Raw genomic sequence first — 22,075 nt, 5'->3', positions numbered from 1 at the left:
CAACTAAAAGAATAAAACAATAAAAGCAATAAAAAACAATACAAAAGAGAACAATGGAAAATTGAAAAACAAATATCAAGACTCGGTATGGTTTAAATACAGAGGAATAAAAATACATTCTCAAAAGAGTTTAGATGTTCAGTGTTGGTGAGGTGGTGATATGAAGGGGAACACTGTTCCAAAATATAGGTGTAGCTACAGCAAAGGCCCGATATTTTTGCTTGTCAGTATAATGGGAAACATCTGGTCAGCTGTTCTTGTTGATTTGTTAAAAGATCAGAAGGTAAGGAGGTGCTAACCCATTTAATGAAAGTTTAAGTTTCCATTTAATGAAACTTAAAAGCAAGCAGTCTGTGAAGGTTCTCAGTCATCCAGGTCATCGTAGTCAAAGGAGGTTGCAAAGAAAAGCGTCTGGACTTCTTTAAGTTACTTGAAGACGTTTCACCTCTCATCCGAGAAGCTTCTTCAGTTCTAAGGTCAAATGGTGGGGAGTCCCAGATTTAAACCTAGTGGGAGTATCCCCCCACAGAGGGACAAAAGGACCCCCTGATGATAAAAGCAAGCAATAACATTTTGAAATGTATTTGTGCGCTTGGGGGCAGCGTCTCATGGGAGTTGAGCTGCAGAATTTTGGAAGTTGCAGAACAGACAACAAATACCTGGTTAATGCTCAAATAAAGACTGTTGTTACAATCTAGCCTGGATGACACCTTTACAATGGAAGCTGGCTCTAAAAACAGCATAAATTTTTTTATCAAATGTGAAGCTGCTCTCAAAAATGACCCAGAGGTTTTTACAAAGGCTGTTTTTGAAGGACCAAGATCAAGTACTACTGCTTGTTTTGTTTTGTTTTTTGCTTATTAAGGTTCAAGAAGTTTGATGTTATCTATTTATATTAATATTTTTATGTCAGTAAGACACTAAGGTAAAGCATTTCAAAAAGACTGCAGTATTTCTTTTTGAGAGAGACATGGATTCACCATGCATAATGGTGACATGAAACTCCTTATTTTTGATCTTTTGATCTTAATAGGAACATATAAAGGGAAAAGAGTACTGGACCAAGAATGGTTCCTTGGGGGACGGCTGCATGTGAGGGAATCAGGTGATGAGAACAAGCCACAGAAAAATTTGCCCACGTGGCTCTCCAGCCTAGAGAATATGATGCCATGATCCACTGTATCAAATGTAGCATTTATTGTAGATCTAAAAGTATTAAAATGGCAGAATCCCCTGAAGCTGCAATTAATAAAAGATCATTAAGCACCTTTAAAATTGCTGATCCCGTGCTATAATGTGCATTGAAACCAAACTATTACAGTGACAACATTTGTTTTCAGGGAGGCCTGAAGGTGATGAAAAACAACTTTTCCCAGAGTCTTTACAACAATGTCAGGGTCTAAAAATACCAGAACGACTGATGGAGCCAAGTCCATTGATAGCAATGTTACATCCCCGGACAAGCCCCACTAATGGCTGCCATAACTAGCTCGCAGAAAAACTTAGTTGCTAAAATTTCTAAGCTGGAAGCAAAAGTTGAGACCAAATGCCAAGCTCTCAATGACCTGATCGATTCGCTTCGCAGCAATGTTTCTGACCAAACAGATGAAGTGCGGACTGAACTTTGTGCTAAGATTGATGCTCCAGCTACTACCTGCACTGACCACCATAGCCAGCTAACTAGCCTGAAAGAAGCTGCAGTATTCGGATCAGGTTGTGGACTTGGAGAAGCAAGTTCATGATCTGAAAGAAATTGTATCAGCTCTTTCGGACAAGACCGAAGACCTTGAGGGGAGACAGCGCAGATGCAACATTCGAATACTTGGCGTGAGGGAGCGCTTTGAGATTCGGACGCGCCCTGTCAATTCTGTGGCCCAGCTACTAAAGGAGATGTTGGGCCTGAATACCGCTCCGACACTGGATTGGGTACATCGCAGCCTACAGACCGTCCCTGCAAGAGACCAGAGACCCAGGCCACTTATTGTCAAATTTCATTACTTTCAAAAAAAAGGAGGAGGTGCTTTGCAGGCCCGCGTTAAACAGTCCCCAGTCCCATAATGGAGACAAAATCCTTTTTGTCTCCATTCCCAGACCTGCCATCTGCAGTCGCAAAGAGAAGGGGGGCCTTTAAAGAAGCTAAAGATCTACTGCACAGACGTCGGGGTGTGAGATTCGGGATGCTGTACCCAGCGAAGCTGAGGATTTCTTCTCCTCTTGGAGAGGAAATATTCACCAATCTAACGGCTGCTAAAGACTACGTCAAGAATTGCATCTTGGCTGTGTGTGGGAATCAAGACACGGGCTGAGTAGACTGTGCTACCTCAATTGCTCTCTGACTCTCTATTGTTCACTGACTCTGACTGCACTTTAGATAGAGGTTTGTACTTTTGCTTCTTTCATAATTTAATAGGTCTTCATATACTTGTTTATCACTGAGCAAAGTAAACGACCAAGAGAAGTCACGTGTGCCTTTCCAATCTGCCAGATGTCTAAAAATTATGTTATAGTTGGCGTTCCCTGTTAGGGGCAACATCTGTTTTAGGGAATGAAGAGACATGTTGGATATAAGCTCTTTTGGGGGGGAAGGTGTAGCTTGTTCCTGGTTTGTGGGAGTTACGTTTATAGTTACTCTGGGTTTTTACTTTTTCTTGTTGGCTGCAGTTTTGTGTGTATACTTACTCCAAATTATTATTCGGCTTGCTTGTCATGACTGTCTTGAAAGTATGAATATGGCTATATAACCAAAAGTGCTGCAACTACACCTGATTCTGATTTATAACATGGAATGTGAAAGGTCTGAATAATTTTAAAAAACGTAAAAGGATATTCACTCATCTGTCGACTTTCAAACCAGACATTGTCTTTCTACAGGAGACACATCTGTGCTCCATGCAAAGCAATAGGTTGACACAAAGTTGGGTCTCCCAGGTCTACCATTCTGCATTTAACTCTAAATCGCGGTGGGTTGCCATTTTTGTTAGAAAACATTTTCATTTCACCACTTCAAATGGTCGCTTTCTGATAGTTACTGGCAGGCTCCACAACACTCCAGATATTTTGGTGAATACTTATGCACCAACTTGGGACAATCCCCAATTTTTTATAAGACTGATTGGCCTGCTGCCAGATTTAAATACACATCACCTGATTATGGGTGGGGATTTGAATCTGGTATTCGATCCCAACCTTGACAGGTCTAAGCCACATCAGTCTACTGGGACCTCCAGATCAGTGTCCGTTTTGAATACATTTCTTCAAAACTATGGTATTTCAGATCCACTGCGTATCACTGAGCCCTTAGCAAAATACTATTCTTCTTTTCCCCTGTGCATCATTTGTATTCGAGGATTGATTATTTTCTTTTGGATAATTTCCTTATCCCAAGGGTCACCATGTGTAAATAACATGTAATTGTAATTTCACATCATGCACCAGTACAGGTTGATATCTCATTTTCAAATGTGTGCACAAGGCAGCGTTTCTGGAAATTTGACTTTGAGTTTTGCAAGTTCATTGAGTACCACATCGAGTTTTTCTAGAAACGAATAACACTCCAGATGTTTCAAAATCTATAATTTGGGAGTCGCTAAAGGCATATCTGCGGGGCCAAATTATTTCTTTTTCGTCTTATAAGAATAAAAAGCGAAACGAACAACTTCGAGAACTGACAGATCCATAAATCCTCAATCTGTATATGGCATTGTTTAATACAGTTTAAAATCCTGTATTAATGCTGCTTTCAAGCTATTTTATCAGGATTTCTATACTTATACTTACTCTATACTAATAATCAGTGGGGGACCGATTATTCAGAGGCTGACTTGGACTTCCTCTTGGGAAACATAGATATTACCTCTGCAGAAATATTGCAGGCAGTTAATTCTTTGCAAAATGGCAAGGCACCTGGCCCAGATGGCTTCTCATGTGATTTCTATAAACACTTTGCCGGCAAGTTAGTCTCTTTACTGTCTGAGGTTTTTTTCAGAAATTCAGGCAACAAGCACGTTGCCACAAACTCTGTCCCAAGCCACAATCTCTGTAATACTCAAAAAAGACAAGGATCCTCAAAAATGTAGATCCTATTGCCCCATTAGTCTACTGAATGTGGATTATAAGATCCTAACAAAGGTTCTTGCACTTCGTATTGAGAAGGTAGCACCCTTCTATTATACATGATGACCAAACAGGCTTTATAGTGAACCGCCAGTCACATTTCAATATCAGACGTCTGTTAAATATCCTATATTGTGACCATTGATCACCCTGAGATAATAGCCTCACTAGATGCCAAGAAGGCTTTTGACTGTGTGGATTGGCAATATCTGCTCTCTGTTTTGAAAAAAATTGGCTTTGGTTCTAATTTTATTTCATGGATCAGGACTTTGTACTCAGCGCCCCTGTCTTCAATCCGCACCAATAAAACTATTTTGGAATACTTTTCCCCTACATAGAGGTAGCCGCCAGGGATGCCCCTTAAGCCCCCTCCTAGGGGAAACACTATTCATAAGTGCTCTTTGTATGCAGATGATCTCCTTCTGTATATTACAGATCCGGAGGAATCAATTCCTTCAGCTCTGGACCTCATTGGATCCTTTGGCCGCCTGTCTGGTTACAGATTGAACCTGGCTAAAAGCACTATTAACAGTCTGGCAAAGAAGGCTGACTACTCAGCCTTGCAGTTTAGACTGGAACACTCCCCATTCACCTATTTGGGTATTCAGATCACTAACACTTAGCCAGTATTACCCATCTCTCTTGCTGGGGGGGTCAACACAATTAAAATGGTAGTCTTGCCTCGATTCATGTATCTCTTCCAGATGATACCCCTTTTCCTTCCTAAAACCTTTTTCACCCAGTTAGATGGACTCATATCATCTTTTATTTGGGACAAAAAAGTTCCAAGAATCTGTAAATCCCTGTCACAGTGTTCTAAGTCGGAAGAAGGCCTGGCCCTACCAAACTTTATGTATTATTGTTGGGCTGCCAATATCGTGAAATTATCCACCTGGATGCGGGCATTTAGGAAGGCAGAGGGCCACTTTGGTCCACTATGGAGCTAGATGGTAATCTCACTATATTGTTAAGATGTATGTGTCCTACTGCGCAAGTGTCCAGTGGGGGGTTGGCATGGGTATGCGCAGGTGGGAAAGGGGGAGTAGAAGTTTGGAGGGTCCGTTTTTTCTGTGGTTGTACGAAAGAAGGCGACCATTAAAGCTGGAGTTACTATGCCAGTTGTGTGATTATTGGACTAACATTGATAGCAGATGATGGCTGCTGCTGGGAATTACAAAGTGCCACCATTGTTCAATGAGAAGACATCGTATGAAAGTTGGAAAAATGAACAAACAAACAAACAAACAAGACTTGGACAAAAAAAAAAAAGCAGGCTCTAGCGATTACTTTGTCGCTATCGGGAAGAGCGAGGGAAAGCGCGCTGGAAATCGCAGCCCATGACCTCAACACGGATATGGGGATGGATGTTCTTCTTACCAAACTAGACTCGGTGTTTTTAAAAGAAGAAAGTAATCGACAGTATGACGTTTACACAGAATTTGATCAGATCAACAGACCAAGTGACATGTCGATGGTGGATTACATTATCGCATTTGAACGACGGTACAACAAGATACATAAGTTCAAAATGGAATTTCCAGATGCAGTGTTAGCATTTAAGCTGCTAGACACCGCGGAGCTAAATACTAAAGACAAACAGCTAGCACTTACCGCTTGTTCCACCAACTCGTTTGATAACATGAAATCAGCCTTGAAAAGGATTTTTGGTGATAACGTCTCTTCGCCACAAGAGGGCAACTCCGCTTACTTCACAAAGTGCACAGGCAAGTGTGAACGTAGTTCAAACTAAGAGCAACCACAAAGAATAGCTGCAGGGACTAATCCTCTTGACAAATATGGGAGGAGAACAAGATGTGCAGTATGCCAAAGCACTTATCACTGGGTAAAAGACTGCCCTAACAAAACAGAACATGAGAAGTTTAGCAAAAGCTGTGGGCTCAAAGAGTGATGTTGAAGAATGTAATATTGCTCTGTTTTCAAACGAATCACCCTCTGATACACAAATCTTCATGATGGAAGCTTTAGGGTCCGCCGTAATTGACACTGCTTGTACAAGAACTGTGTGTGGAGAAAAATGGCTCACAGATTATGTAAGTGAGTTACCTCAGAAAGAGTTGCAAAAAATAAAAGATGAAAAGAGCACAAGACCGTTCTGCTTTGGTGACGGAAAAATTGTTCAATCCACAAGGAAAGTAACAATTCCAGCAAAAACAGGACAAACTAGATGCAAGATAGAAACAGAAGTTGTTCCAGATGATATACCGATGCTTTTAAGCAAGACTTCATTAAAGAGAGCAAGTGCAGTCTTGGACATTGCTCAAGACAAAGCAACAATGTTTGATCAACCTGTAAAACTTGAACTGACATCTTCTGGGCACTATTGTGTAAACTTGAGAAATGAGAGCAACCTTAATAAAAGCCAGCTAGAGAAAAGTGAGACACCTAGTGATGAAGATGAAATTCTCATTGTGACAGAAAACATGACAACAAAGGAGAAAAAGACAGTCCTTCTTAAACTACATAAACAATTTGGACATGCATCAGTTGACAGACTGCAAAAACTCCTGTCTTGCTCAGGCAATAGTGATGATGAAAGCATTACAATCCTGAAGAATATTACAAAAAACTGTGAAACATGCATCCGATACAGTAAACCAAAACATAAGCCTGCAGTGGGTTTACCCATGGCTTCAACATACAATGAAACCGTTTCAGTGAACCTGCATGAGCTTGAGCCAGGACTGTGGTATCTACATGCCATTGACCATTTTACAAGATTCAGTGCAGAAAGTATCATCACCACAAAAAAGACCCAGGGAGATAGTGAGGCACTTTATCCACTGCTGGATAAGCATTCACGGTCCACTGCGCAGACTATTCAGTGACAATGGCGGTGAATTTAATAATGAAGAAATAAGAGACATGGTGGAGAAATTTAACATTGAGGTTAAAACGACTGCAGGGTACAGTCCGTGGAGCAATGGCTTGCTTGAAAGGCACAATCAAATCCTTACTGAAATGTTACTGAAGGTAAAGAGAGGCAATGAGTGTGACTGGAAAACTGCTCTGGACTGGGCTTTGATGGCAAAAAACTGTATGCACAATGTACATGGCTACAGTCCCTACCAACTTGTCTTTGGACAAAATCCAAATCTATTCAATTCAATTCAATTCAATTTTATTTATATAGCGCCAAATCACAACAAAAGTCGCCTCAAGGCGCTTCATAGATACAGAGAAAAGCCCAACAATCATATGACCCCCTATGAGCAAGCACTTTGGCGACAGTGGGAAGGAAAAACTCCCTTTTAACAGGAAGAAACCTCCGGCAGAACCAGGCTCAGGGAGGGGCGGCCATCTGCTGCGACCGGTTGGGGTGAGAGAAGGAAGACAGGATAAAAGACATGCTGTGGAAGAGAGACAGAGGTTAATAACAGATATGATTCAATACAGAGAGGTCTGTTAATACATAGTGAGTGAGAAAGGTGACTGGAAAGGAAAAACTCAATGCATCATGGGAATCCCCCGGCAGCCTACATCTATTGCAGCATAACTAAGGGAGGATTCAGGGTCACCTGGTCCAGCCCTAACTATATGTTTTAGCAAAAAGGAAAGTTTTAAGCCTAATCTTAAAAGTAGAGATAGTGTCTGTCTCCCGAATCCAAACTGGAAGCTGGTTCCACAGAAGAGGGGCCTGAAAACTGAAGGCTCTCCCTCCCATTCTACTTTTAAATACTCTAGGAACAACAAGTAGGCCTGCAGAGCGGGAGCGAAGTGCTCTAATAGGGTGATATGGTACTACAAGGTCATTAAGATAAGATGGGGCCTGATTATTTAAGACCTTGTATGTGAGGAGCAGGATTTTGAATTCAATTCTGGATTTAACAGGAAGCCAATGAAGGGAAGCCAAAACAGGAGAAATATGCTCTCTCTTTCTAGTCCCTGTCAGTACTCTTGCTGCAGCATTTTGGATTAACTGAAGGCTTTTCAGTGAGTTTTTTGGACATCCTGATAATAATGAATTGCAGTAGTCCAGCCTGGAAGTAATAAATGCATGAACTAGTTTTTCAGCGTCACTCTGAGACAGGATATTTCTAATTTTAGAGATGTTGCGCAAATGGAAGAACGCAGTCTTACATATTTGTTTAATATGTGCGTTGAAGGACATATCCTGGTCAAAAATGACTCCAAGGTTCCTCACAGTGTTACTGGAGGCCAAGGTAATGCCATCCAGAGTAAGAATCTGGTTAGATACCATATTTCTAAGCTTTTCAGCGCCGAGTACAATGACCTCAGTTTTATCTGAGTTAAGAAGCAGAAAGTTAGTGGCCATCCAAGTCTTTATGTCTTTAAGACATTCCTGCAGTTTAACTAATTGGTGTGTGTTATCTGGCTTCATGGACAGATAGAGCTGGGTGTCATCTGCATAGCAGTGAAAATGTATGCTATGTCTTCTAATGATGCTGCCTAGGGGAAGCATGTATAATGTAAAGAGAATTGGTCAAATCTGCCTTCAGTACTTACTGACAGACCCCCAGCTTTGGAAACTGAAGTGAGTACATGGATTGCCCAGCACACTGCAACGTTACATGCCATGAGACGAGCTTTTACAGTGGCTGAATGCTCTGAGAGGATACGAAGAGCCCTTCGCAAACAGCTGCGATCCATTGATAACAAATATGAAATGGGGGACAAAGTCTATTATAAAAGGACAGACTGTCATGAATGGAAAGGTCCAGGTGTGGTCATTGGCCAAGATGGTGTAGTAATATTTGTCAGGCATGGAGGAACCTATGTCAGAGTACACCAGTCTAGGCTCAGAAAAGTGGATGAACCACAAGTGAACATGGAAGAAACCCAAGAGGAAAATCCGATTAAAACAGATGAAAATCTTTTAAAGACCCCAGCAGCAGTACTTGGTTAGGAACACAATTTTGAAAACAAAAATGGGGAGATGGCACCAACAAACAGTGAACCACTTAGCAGTGCAGAAAATGAACCGCTCGGTACTGCAGAAAACAGCGAGTCCTGTGATCCAATGCAACCTGGAGAAAGAGATCCCACACTGTCTCACTCAACCACAGATATAGAAAGATCAAAACTTAAAGTTGGACAAATAATTAAATACACAGACAAAGAAACAGGTCAAAAGTACTGGAAAAATAATCACTTGAGCAGGAAAAGCCACTGGGAAAACAGAAAGTGGTACAACGTGGAATACAGTGAGCCAGAGGAAATTACTGGATTCATGGGTTCCATTAATGTGGAGCAAGTAAACAACCTTCAAGTGACACGGTCTGAAGAGGCCAAGTCATGCACAGGCAAAACCAGATATGAAATATTAGTGGTGAAGGAAGACATCTTCTCACAAGCCAAACAAACTGAACTTGACAACTGGAAAAGAAACAATGTGTTTGAAGTGGAGAAAGATAAAGGTCAGAAATGTATATCAACAAGGTGGGTGTGCACACTCAAGCAAACACCAGGGGGCATTGTTCCCAAAGGTAGACTGGTTGCAAGAGGCTTTGAAGAAATAAACACTCAAGAACTTTCCAAAGACTCACCAACATGTTCCTCCGAGTCCCTGAAGATGGTCATAGCAGTCATATGTCAAAATCAATGGAAACTGAACTCTATGGACATTAAAGCAGCTTTTCTGCAAGGTAAAGATTTAACCCGAGACGTGTACATCCGACCACCTGAAGAAGCTCAGAGCAAAGGAACTATATGGAAGTTGAATAAATGTGTTTATGGCCTGGCAGATGTTTCATTATTCTGGTACAACAAGGTGAAAGAAACCATGCAGAAGCTGGGGGGCACAGTGTCAAAAGTTGATCCAGCCGTCTTCTACTGGCTAGATGATCTCTGTAAGGTGACAGGGGTACTTGCATGTCATGTACATGACTTTATGTGGGGTGGTTCAGACATGTTCTCCACAGTAGTCATCCCCAAACTGAAAGCTGCTTTTCAAGTTGGATGAGAAGAGCATAACAGCTTCAACTACATCGGGATGGAGGTTCACTTTCTTCAGAATGAAATACAACTACAACAAGATGCGTACATAAAAAACCTACAGCCTATTCCTATTGATCCCACCAGGGCACCACAGCGGGAGGCTTCTTTAACAGATACAGAGATAAAAATCCAAGATTGGACAGACATTGTGGGTAGCAAGACAGAGCAGACCCAACATCATGTGTGACATTTCCATCTTGGCATCAAACACAAAACATGCTACTATTCAGACAATGCACTGCACAAACAAACTGATCAGAAAACTTAAATCAGAGGAGGTTACGCTGAGGTTTCAGTTCTTGGGTGAAAGCAAATCCCTCAAATTAGTGGTGTTTAGTGATTCCTCGATGGGAAACCTCTCAGACTGAGGCACACAAGGTGGACACTTTATCATGTTGATGGGAGAAGGTGGAAAGTTGTCAATGAATGTGTTTTTTTTAAAACACTAGTTTGGAGTGGGTCAGTTTTTTCTGTGGTTGTACGAAAGAAGGCAATCATTAAAGTTGGAGTTACTATGGCAGTTGTGTGATTATTGGACCAACATTTATCCCCTGTTACAATAATGTGTTTAAGTCTACCAGTCAGTCACAATGTTAATTTTAAAAATCCTGTGGTTAAGAACTCTCTTAATGTTTAGTTTCAGTGTTGACGACATTTCGGGCTGAAGCAGTCGCTTGTCTGCTCCCCTATTGCGTCAAATCACTTTTTTTTTACCAGATCTTAGCGATGCAGTGTTCAAGGTTTGGTACAGCAGGGGAATTATCTGTTTCTCAGATCTGTTTGTTAAAGGGTAATTTTTAATCCTTTGAAACATTATCTAAAGATTTTGGAATCCCATAGACTCACTTCTTTAGATACTTACACGCCCGTAGCTTTGCAGTTAAACACTTCACTTCTTATCCAAGTCTACCTACTGACTGTCCACTTTGAGGACTGTCTGCAATTTCGACCTATTGCTAGAGGCCATATTTCTCCAATATATAGCACATTGCAGCATACAAAGGCAGACTCTGTGTCCAAAGCCAGAAAGGCATGGGAACTGGACTTAAACCTCCAGATCTCAGATGACCTATGGGACCTTAGTGTTAGCAGGATCCATGAATCCTCAATCTGTATGCGGCATTGTATAATACAGTTTAAAATCCTTCACCGGGCGTACCTAACCAAAGCTAAACTCGCCAAAATATACAATACCTCTGATGATGGAAGCAATCACCCGCTACTATGAGCCATATGTTCTGGACCTGCTCTGATTTGAACCGGTTGTGGGAATTAGTTTTTAAAGCTTTTTCATATGTGTGTGGGAAAACACATATGAAGCACATATTTGGTGTCCTCCTAAACCAACACGGTATAGCTTCTTATCAAATGTATGCAGTGGCTTTCTCATCTCTCCTGGCACACAGGCTAATTCTTCTTAAGTGGAAGGATTCTGGTCTGCCAGTGTTTGTTCAGTGGGTAGAGAGGTAGATAGAGCATTTGAGATACAGTTTGAGAGGGTCTCAAAGTAAATACTACAAAACCTGGTCATACTTTATTGAATATGTGGAGAAGTTGTCATTTACTGAAGTATTACTGCTTTTATCTGTGGGTTTTTTTTTCTTTAAAGCCACCTACTATCTGACAAGAACTGCACACAATGCAGCCCCCCCCCCCCCCCCCCCCCCCCGTTTATTTATTTTATTTTATTTTTGTTTGTTTGCTTTTTGGTGTTTTCTGCCTTGTTCACATGGTAGTATTTCTTGTTTGTGTCCATAGATTATACATTTTCCTGCGTGGCACAACCAGTTTCACAATGGCAATGTTTGTAATTGCAATTCCAGTTATATTTTTCTGTATTTTTGTCACATTGGAAAATCATAAATAAAGTTATCAAAAAATAAATAAATAAAATAAAACTGGCTGCCAGTAGACAGCTGTTAATTATGAATAGCACACTAGGCCCAAGTGTCAAAGACCTCTTTGAATGGTTGTTTCAGGACCACAGACTGGGCTTCACTTCAGCCAAAGCAGAGAAAGAAAGAAATGGTCAAAAACAGCAAAAAATGTGGGACAGAGGGATCATAGGCAGGGGGAGTGATGTCAGGCCTGGTCTTATCAACTTTACCAACAAAAGACTGTAAGAAATGTTCCTGGAAGGTAAGGGGTGGGATATTTCAGCAAACAATGCACTCTGAATCACATGCATCTATATGTGCAGCAACATCTGCAGGGAGCTCTAACAGCAGTTCTGTACTTTACATGTGTTGGTCATCACACTTAGTAGAACATGCTGCTCCCTACAATAAAGCCACACTTATTGGCCAAACCCCTTTAACATAATAAGCAGGATATGGGCTATTCCTCAGTCTTCAGCACAGGACTGACACATCACCTTCCTATCACTTTTCACCCTCATTGCAGTTTCCATGGTGATTAGTCAGGCCGGCCTGTGCAAGTTATTTTCCTGAAGAGCCCTACATCTCCCATGCTGTTTTACACACCTACAGCATGCAGCACAGAGTGGGAGGGAGCACTTTGTTGATGCTCTGAAAAAGGAGGAGTAATAAAGCTGTCACAGTAATAAATGTGGCTGGTATGTGACTGAGAGCTGTGGCCCTCGTGACAGCCCATGCTTCCCCACCGAAGGGCCTCAGGTAGGGACTGTTGTGTATGAGGTGTTATTCTGGAGAGGACATTCTTCTCCTCCTCTGTCACAAGCTCTGGTGACAGCTGAATCCCTCGCCACGGCACAACGTTTATCACAAGGGCATAAACAGTATAGCTATGAGACGAATATGCACCCAAATGGCCTGAGATCAACCCGCTGCTATTTTAAAGAAACAAAGACCAGCGAAATGTTAGCAGGACAGGACTGCGTATAATCTCCCCCCTCCCCTTCCTAATCTGCATCTTAAAGAAGAGCATCAGAGGAGGATGTCTCTTTGGAGGAACGTTGTATGTCGCCCTCCTGCTTCCTTGTTCTAGACATTCTGATATCAGCAGCACCTGCAATGCAGAACATCCTTGCTGTGAGGCTGAAAGGGAGGCGCGGCAATGAGTAGAGAGGACATGGGGGAAATGGGATGAGAGTGGATGGATGGAGGAGGGAAAGCAGAGCAGGGCAGCGCAGTGATGCTCAGCAATTTAGTAAGAGGCTCATTTTTCTTGAGTTGTGCGCCCCGTCATACAGAATGGGTTATTAGAGCAACACATTTAGCCCATTTCCCCTTGAGTCAGGCAGAGAATGAGGGAAACCAGAGGAGGAAGAGGCCACTCTACCACTGCTTATTGCTGTTATGATATCCCAAGGCACCTAGAGTTTTTGTTGATGAGCTCTTGCTTTTGGAGTCTCTTCCAAGCCTCATTTTCACCTTTCCCTTTTCCTTTAATATTTCGGATAAATGAACTACAGTGCTGAAAATGCTTCATCACAAGGCGAACTGTTGATCAAAGCCTTCAAAATCCAGATTCTTTACCTTTGCACACACGCAAACACACACACACACGTGCGCACTCACCGGTCTCGCTTGTGTTTCTTCCCACTCTTTTTCTTCTTCTCTCTGTGAGTGGGTGAGAAGCTGCCAAACCTGTTGATGGAGAGAAGGATACATGACGTGACTGCTAAGTGAACCTCAGATAGATGTTAAACTGTGGCTTTTCACTCAACTGCATTACATTACCCCTCAGATAGGGTCATTATGAGCAAAGGTATCATCTTATAGTGGCTCAGCTGATTTCTCTCTCAGCTCTATTCATCCCTCTGCCTTTCTCCTTTTATTGTGGCTGCTCTCTAATGCCTCTGTGTCTCTTCTTTTCAATCTCTTGCTCCCCCTCTTTTCCTGACCTTGTCAAAAGAAAATGGGAGATGAGGGTATGCTTTGCTAATCGCTCCCCACCCCCACGCACAGTCGCGGTATCTGATGGCTCATTTGTGATACTCACACCAAAATAATTGGAATTCCGTTTTACAAAACCACCAGTGTAATTATTCTGTCAGCGGAGCTGGCGAAAGGAAAAAAAGGAAAACAGAGCAAAATTGAACCACTTCATCAGCGATCAGTGGAAGCTGTTTCCACTCACCGACTCCTTCGACGGCCAGATTTCTTCTTCTTCCTTTTCTTTGGACGAGGGGAAGGTGAGCTGCTTGATTTCCTCTTCACCCTGAATTGGCCGCATCAAGAGAGTTAGGGGGAGCATAAATCATTTACAAGCGATTGCTATTATAATCATCTCCAGTTTTCAATTTCTGATTACAGTTATTTGCCGATGCTTTGCCGATAACAGGAATGATAAGTGTATATTTTCTCATTTCATTCATAACACAATATCCATACAATACATCTTACCATCCAAACAGGAAATCACTTTGAGGAAATGACACTTAATCTTGTCTATGAAGCGGCACACACACACACAGAGTACAGTCTAAATGACCATCTATGTGACAGTTTTCATATATAAATAATAATTGCTGCCTACCTCTGCATGCACACACGCACTGTGGGTGATATTTTACGATTTTTTTGTGTTTACATTTGGAGGAAACACCCACAAGCCATGTGACAGGGACGACAGACAGCTGATTTAACACATCCTTGAACATACCTGTTGTCACCATGGTAGTCATACCCATAATCTTCATCTTCATAGCCAATCACTTCAGGGTCCTCTTCATACCCATCAGGGGGATAGTGCAGGTGGTTGACCCTGAAAACACATGAAGAGATTGTGGTGAACAGTGTGTCTTCATTGTCTTCAGTGAAAACATGCAGACAAACAACAGCAACATCTGTGTGGGGCTTCTTCATAATTAACTTTTTATATTTGCCATCTTAGCTGGGTGTGTGTGACAATGGCAACCACAGACACTACTGAGGGGGAAACAATACAGGCACCTATATGACTCACATCTTCATCAGCAGAATGAAAAAGGATGAAAAGAAGAACTGAGCAACATCATTTTCAGCATGTGGGGACATTAAACAATTAAAATAAACAAAGCCAACTTGTGTCATATTTATAAATAGTTTTTTAGACATACAACCTAATCAATTTAGCCAAGTGATGGATTTATACCAGGTGGATAGTGGATAGCAGCAGCATGTGGTGTGCAGGCTGCCAGGGTTGAAGGAAGCTGAGAGAACGTTGATGATGGCAGCTGCTCACTGTTTGAAAGAACCTCAGGAAAGAGGAGTAACAAGTCTGCAGACTATCATACTATACTAATCTGATGTCAATATTACTTTACATTTTTAATACAATTATCACATTTGTTTAGGGATTTTCTTGCAAAGAGATTTTCTTTTTACCTTTGTAGTAAAAAGAAAAGAGATTGTAGTCAGAGCCAAAGGGGGAAAAAACACTGTCATTGTTATACATCACACTATATAAATGCAATCCATTATTATTATTATTATTATTACATAAAAATGGCTATTGATATGCTGAAGTATAGCAGACATTTTATCTATCAAATAGTAGGAATGCTTCACTGTACATGGACAGCGAAGAGAAACTTTAATTGTGACCAACAAACACAGTAAGAGGGACATTATGCTGGTAAAACAGCCACTCATCCGCGCCCTCTAGAGGACAACTGGTGAAATGTGACACTTTTCCTAAATGATTTACTGTATTTAGTGGCTCTGTGTTAAGAAATTATGCAACACAAGTGTAGCATATGGAAAGACATCAGGTGTAAAATCTGTACCAAATCATAGACGTGGATCTTCCACTCTGGTAACCCAGTTGGAAATAAAGTAGCAGCAGAAAGAAAATGCAAAATTATTTATTAAATTTTCTGAATGTATTAATCATATCTTGGATGTATGGGTTCAGCTCAAATTGGTAAAATGCTCTAATCACAAAGTAACACCAAGATGAATGAAAATTAGCTTTACAGGCATGGCCCGACTGATTTTTAACATAGCCTTATTGCAAGTAGAAAGTCTTAAGGGAAGCCCTTATTTTAAGCCATTACAGTGTTAGACAGAAAGTCAGGGGGTATTTATAGCCTAATAAATCCTGATGAAACAACAACTGTATAGGAAGTTTTATACCAATGCATTCCCTCTCAAAAAACCATAAATGTCAGGCTACCACTAGAGAGAAGTCAACGCTGTTCATCCTCTAGAAGCCATGAACCGATGTACAAAAATGTCATTCTAATCTAATGCTCATTTATAAAAATGACCCAGATGACAGATCAATGGTGCTGTCCTTTGGTGAGGCTAGAAACATTCCACCTACCCATATGGTAAATAGCATTAAATTTTAAAGAAACAAAAACAAAAGCAAGAAAAATAAAACGACTCTATTACACGACAAAAAAATAAAAATAAAAATAAAAATCGAATACAACTTGAGTTCTATACCAACAGTTGCAATTTTCCCTCACTGCAGCAATGAGAATATCATTAGCTCTCAATCTCTTACAGACCAGCTTGTGGGATTCATATTTCAGACTTGTTTATCACACATTGCATTGTATGTATTGACAGATGGCTGGAGCCTCCTTTCTTCCTCTTGGCCTCACTACCCTCTTCCCTCTTAGGTGCCTCTTCTGGTCTGCCAAATGTGACCTTGCCACGTGTGATGTTAAAAAAAACCCCACACCATACTGACTCTTTTTTTCCCTCATGCTGTCACAACTCCCAGAGTTTATCAGCTCAAACTATTATAACACACTCAGCATGTCATATTCTGGGTGTTATGACGCTTCCCCCCCCCCTCCCACACACATATGTAACACATGGGAGCACTGTCTTTAGCGAAGACAACAGATAGGTTCTCAGCGCGACACCATGCCTCCTTTATTAATAGGTAAGAGATAAAAAAGGAATGTATAATCAGACAAAGGTGTGATATAAATTTGGATAAAACGGAACAGTGATGTAGAAGAAAAAAACAAATAAGTTGTGTCAAGTATCTGGAAGGAGAGAGCGGAGCCAATACGAACAGGGAATGGGGTCTGGTGGTTAGTTGAGAAGACTTTGGCCTTTAATTGGCTGAGCATCACTAGGCACAGCAGGGAGGCTAAGAACCAGCAGAATTACATCTGTGATGAACATGAGTTACAAAAATCAACTTAATTGGAACTCGTGCAACAAAAATATCTGCCTCAAACAGCAGAATTAAGTGAGGAGAGACATAAGGCAGTGTGGGTGTCAGACGACTCAGATGTTTGCATTAGAAAGTGAAGTTGAAAGTTTGCGAGGGAATATTGACTATAGATGATATTTCAAGTAAGCACCGCATGTTGATGGCACTCACACTGTCACTGCAAAAAGGCAAAAATAACTCACATTTTAACTCTGAGCTGAGAAGACACGCATGTACACAGAAACACATCGATACCCTGCAGTATTATTTTTTGGTTAGATTCACTAAAATCTCTGTAAAGTCTATATTTTTATAATTTAGCTTTTGAAATCCAGATGGTGTGGCCTCTCAGACTAAATGCAGGCTCGAGTCCAAGCCTCTGGTAATGTAATTGGCTTGGCCTTGGAGAAAGTGTTCGGATACTAGGCTTGTGCACATTCAGAAGCAGCTGCATAATCTCTTCCTTACCATCAATATTTTTCTAAAAAAAAAAAAAAATGCCATCACTCCACATCAGCCAAATACAAAATATTTAGCATGGCTGTATTAGGTAGAAACCTCTGGGAAAGAGAAATAAAGCCAAAAAACTAGAGTTTCTCTTAGAGCCACTTTAAGCTGGCTGTAAAAGTGAGTCAATTCAAACCGACGCTCATGTTTGATAAGCAAGTTTGCTAACATTAGCTAATAACCTAATATGCACTAATTATCTATTACAAAGCCAGATCTCGATTAACAACATCTGCACTGTGATTTAAAGTCGGATGTATTAATAGTAGATGTGTTAATAACACAGCAGTTCTAATTGTTTGTGCTATTCACTTGACAAATTTCTGACTTCTAAAAAAAATGATGAAAAAACATCTCTAATGGGATTCGCAGACTTTACCTATTACCCATGAGTGTGCTGACTCAGTTAGCTGAAGTTGCTTTAGATTCTTTTAAACAACAGGGACATTAAAATGTAAATAATTGTGAAAGATTCATAACAGCATGCAACTTCAGCATTACTTGCTGACTTTACATTTAATGTCTTGATTTAGTTTTTTCAAAACAAAACAAAAAGAAATTGTTGCTTTAGCTGTCGGTGTTGCCCCCACAGGGCAGGAAAAGAAACTCGCTGCCAAAAAGAGCAATTAACAACAATTTCAACAATCTAGTGGTCCCCATGCTTAGTCATTAGTGACAAATCAACCAATTCCCCATCCTGTCTCTAGTTTCCTAATTTATACTATGCTCCATTATACTGGCGACATCTGTCCAGTCCAGACAGCGTTCCTATTAGGCAGATGAGTAAGTCTCTCTGCTGACCTGGTGAGGTAAGAGCCTCTCTAATTCAGCCACTGTCCCTGAGACTTGGCAGTGATGGACTATGGCCAAGGGTCTCCCTAGGGCTGTAGCACCAAGTAGTGCAACTCATTCATAGCCTCTTTCAGACGACCACTCTGCTCGTGAAGTCCTGCACATGTTTCTGTTTCTGCAGAGAGTTATAGTTTGTTATTCTGGGGAGGAGGCAGGTGGTGGCTGTATGGATTACTCTTCATTATATGTATGGGGGCAAACTACAGAGACTTTAGAGTTGTCATATTGAGATGAAAAGTTTACTGTGCTGGGATTTCTATAAGCCGAGCTGATTGATTAGATGGTCGTCGGGGAAAAACCTTGATCTTGTGGATGCACAATGTTTAGATAAGGTATAACCACTTCTATACAAAATAAGATATATTTCTGTTTCCTAATAAGGAAAGGCTGGTCTCGGGTATTACATCAGATATTGAACTGCTATCTGAAACTAAGGGGCAGCCTCGGTAAGTAAGCACAAAAGCCTCTGAGAGGCTTTACATGCTGCATTCCTTGTCTCGCTCCACATTCCCATCCATTCTTCAGGAAATCAATGTGGGACACCAGTAAACAGAGTTATGAGGTAGCCCATCCATGCTTACTGCTGGCTGTTTATTGCCAGTGTATTAAGCTACAGCTGAGAGGCCTAGCCTGTCAATAATTCTTGTCCCTGAGGAAAAGATGGCATGTGAATAAAACCTCACAGCTAAGCAAAATCAAACACTCTGAAGGCAGTAGCATATTTGTGTTTGTACAACCATTGGAGAAGCATTCATTTAGCCTATGTGCATCTATATTTATATATTTCTGTTCTTTCTTCAAGTTACAATCAGCTTCTACCTAGATTATTTGCCTTATACTGATTTATCATATTCTGTCATTTTCTTTCCTCAGACTTCCTGTATCTCTTATCAATTTGTAATACCTTTTCTCAATCCAACCAACATATCTAATTGAGGAGTCTGCAGCTATGCTTCTGGCTTTGTTAGCCTGCACTGGCACCCAAACATGTTCATGACAGCATTTCTAACATGCTGGTATTTAGCAGGATTGTCTTATTACTCTTTCAGTTTAGTAGCATGGTTTATTTTGTTTTTGGTTAGCATGCACTCATACAGCCAAGCTCTTATTTGTGGGCTGATATTGCTTCCATAAAGTAGTCAGATGGGGTTTTGCAGAAGGGATGTCTGCACTAGATTATTATAACAGCTATAGTTGTAGAGAAACCTAAAGGCAACAGTTAGCTTAATGATTGTTTACATTTACTGAACTTTTACTCAGCAGCATCTGCAAAGCCTTTTACAGACCGTGTCAAAGAAGTCACCATTGTGACTGCATGCTGTTACAAAAAATGGCCAAAAAGTTTGCTGTAAACTTTGCAACAGTTTGCATATCACAGCTCAGCTATAAGCTAGTCACATAATCTCAAATCTGTTAGCTGATTTGATCTGCTAATTGTTCATGATTAACACTGGAGGCTTTGAGTGGTGTACTTCTATTGGTTAGCCCCAATAATAGTTTTATAATAGCAGACATGAATAGTTAGGGCATCACTGGGCTTCAGTGGTAGCAGCTCCACCAAAATTCAACAAAAAGAAGCATTAGATGCCTCCTAACTCATAGGCTGTGGTTATAACTTCAGTCTAAAATAACAAGGTTAAAATGATTGAATATTCTGCAAAATGTAGCTTTTTTCTTTTTCTCCCTTTTATAACGCATATTGACTAGGAAGGACAGAGGCAGATGTCGTTAATGGAGAGGACACAGGACACATGTTTAACACAGGACACAGGAAAAGTTATGTATACTACTCTAGCAAGTCTGTGCTGGCTGTTTATCACTGTGACTGTATTAACGTTATAACTTTAATATATTTATTAAAGAACATATTTCTAATCTGCTTTTTATTAGTAGTTAGTATCAATAGGGGTCAACCTACAGATTAATTAAGGCATGTTAATGTCTAAAGAGGCATTTCACTTCAACTTACTTCACACAGAGGTCTGCTTGCGTGCATTTTTTTTTTTAAATCCTGGGTGAGCAAAAAGGATAAGGAAGAGTGGGAGGATAACAACCCTGCAAATTACAAGCTTCTTCAATTTTCCACATCAAGGCCTTTGTAGAGGGAATGTTGCAGAATTTCAGGCGAGCACAGACATCCTAAATTGACCTGACTCACAAGTGCCCTTGAGAGTGAACTAATGTGAAAAGCAAAGCATGCAGAGTTTCCTGTGTCTTTATAGTTTGCCATCTTTGGACCATAAAGGTTAATCTCATTCATCTTACTGTACATCACGGCTGTGGGTAACTCCTCCTCCCTAGCCTTCTTCTTCATTTCACTGTGGTTTAGTTAAATGTCAGACAACAGCTGACATGCAGAGGAGGGAGAATCATTAGTCGCAACTGCGAGACAGGAAGCATGAGCGTCATTAACAGTCATTAGTTCAGAGACAGCAGGACAGGTTGCCACCACGACCATGCCTCTCTCCATCACTCACAGGTTCAGAACACTGAGTCAGGAACGCCTCCACACCCACATCCTGCTGTTGCCATTCTTCCCGTATTTCAAGGTTCCAGTTTTTGTGATTGTGTCTTTGTGACGTGGACAAAGTCTTTTTACACATTCATTCATTTTGATTGCTTTAATTCCGTCCTTGCTTGCCTCAGAAGAGGCACTCTCCCTCCCACCTTGCGCTTAAAGCTTGAACGAGGCTTAGCACTAAACAAATTGACAATTATCATGCCAATCTTCGCCTCATTGGCTTCCAGCAGAGTTTGGAATAGACTTTAAAATGCTACTGATTATTTTCAAAGCACCAGGGTTTTAACTATTCCCTGTGTATTCACAGAAAGGCAGTGCCAGTCAAAAGCCATTAAAAGTTATTGCACTTTTGCAATTACGGTCCACGTTCTTTGGAACCAACAGCTTCAAGGTATTATTTGAGTTGCAGGCCATTTCTCATGACCTCTTTTAAAATCAATTTCTGTTAGCATTTGCTATTTATTGCTGCCTAGTTATAGTAGTTTCATTTATTATGAAGCATCTGCATTCATTTTCTAATCAATTTATCATCAAGGATGATGCCTAATGACTTTGCTAACAATGTGTTTGCGAGAACAAAAAAATGGAGGTGAGATAGGCTGTGAAAGAATATAAATACATTCTTTGGTTATGCATGGACAATCCTCTGAAAAAAACAATGAAATATATAAATTTTATGCAGAAACATCCACCCCTCTCCTCTCTTCTTCTCTGACCCGACTGGCACAAGTAGCTGTTAAACATTATTGTACAAAGACAAAGACTTATAGCTTAAGGGCAAATTTACAATGCAAGGCAACCAGAATTGCATAAAATTGATGAGAGGAGAAAATTCTGCTTATAATTTACGGACAGTGGCCTAATTTATGAAAATGTACAAAGTCTCTCTACAGAGAGAGGAGCAAAACAGATCTATCAGAACTGGGTGGGTACTGTGTGTGGGGGGTCTTGGAGGTCGAGTTTTTTGGGTCGAGTCTCTGTAATAAACATCCCATTTAATAAACACTAGAAGAGGATTTTAGG

At 40.8% G+C, this 22,075-nt stretch overlaps 1 protein-coding gene across 3 annotated transcripts in view; it reads right to left on the bottom strand.

Moving 5' to 3' along the window:
• The window catches only part of srrm3 (serine/arginine repetitive matrix 3), a 111,851-nt gene that overhangs the window by 20,091 nt on the left and 69,685 nt on the right, over positions 1-22,075 (bottom strand). For all 3 annotated transcript variants that reach the window (XM_006799582.3, XM_035911446.2, XM_006799583.3), the window contains 3 exons: positions 14,677-14,778; positions 14,152-14,232; positions 13,590-13,658 (listed from right to left, as the gene is read on the bottom strand). In XM_006799582.3, coding sequence (XP_006799645.2) covers positions 13,590-13,658; positions 14,152-14,232; positions 14,677-14,778 — 252 coding nt within the window. The remainder of the gene's footprint in view (positions 1-13,589; positions 13,659-14,151; positions 14,233-14,676; positions 14,779-22,075) is intronic.

Source organism: Neolamprologus brichardi, chromosome 10 (genome assembly GCF_056152115.1).
Source record: "Neolamprologus brichardi isolate AB-2024 chromosome 10, ASM5615211v1, whole genome shotgun sequence".
Lineage (NCBI taxonomy): Eukaryota > Metazoa > Chordata > Actinopteri > Cichliformes > Cichlidae > Neolamprologus > Neolamprologus brichardi.
The sequence above is the reverse complement of the archived record's forward strand: the minus strand, read 5'-3'. Positions and strand labels throughout refer to the sequence as shown.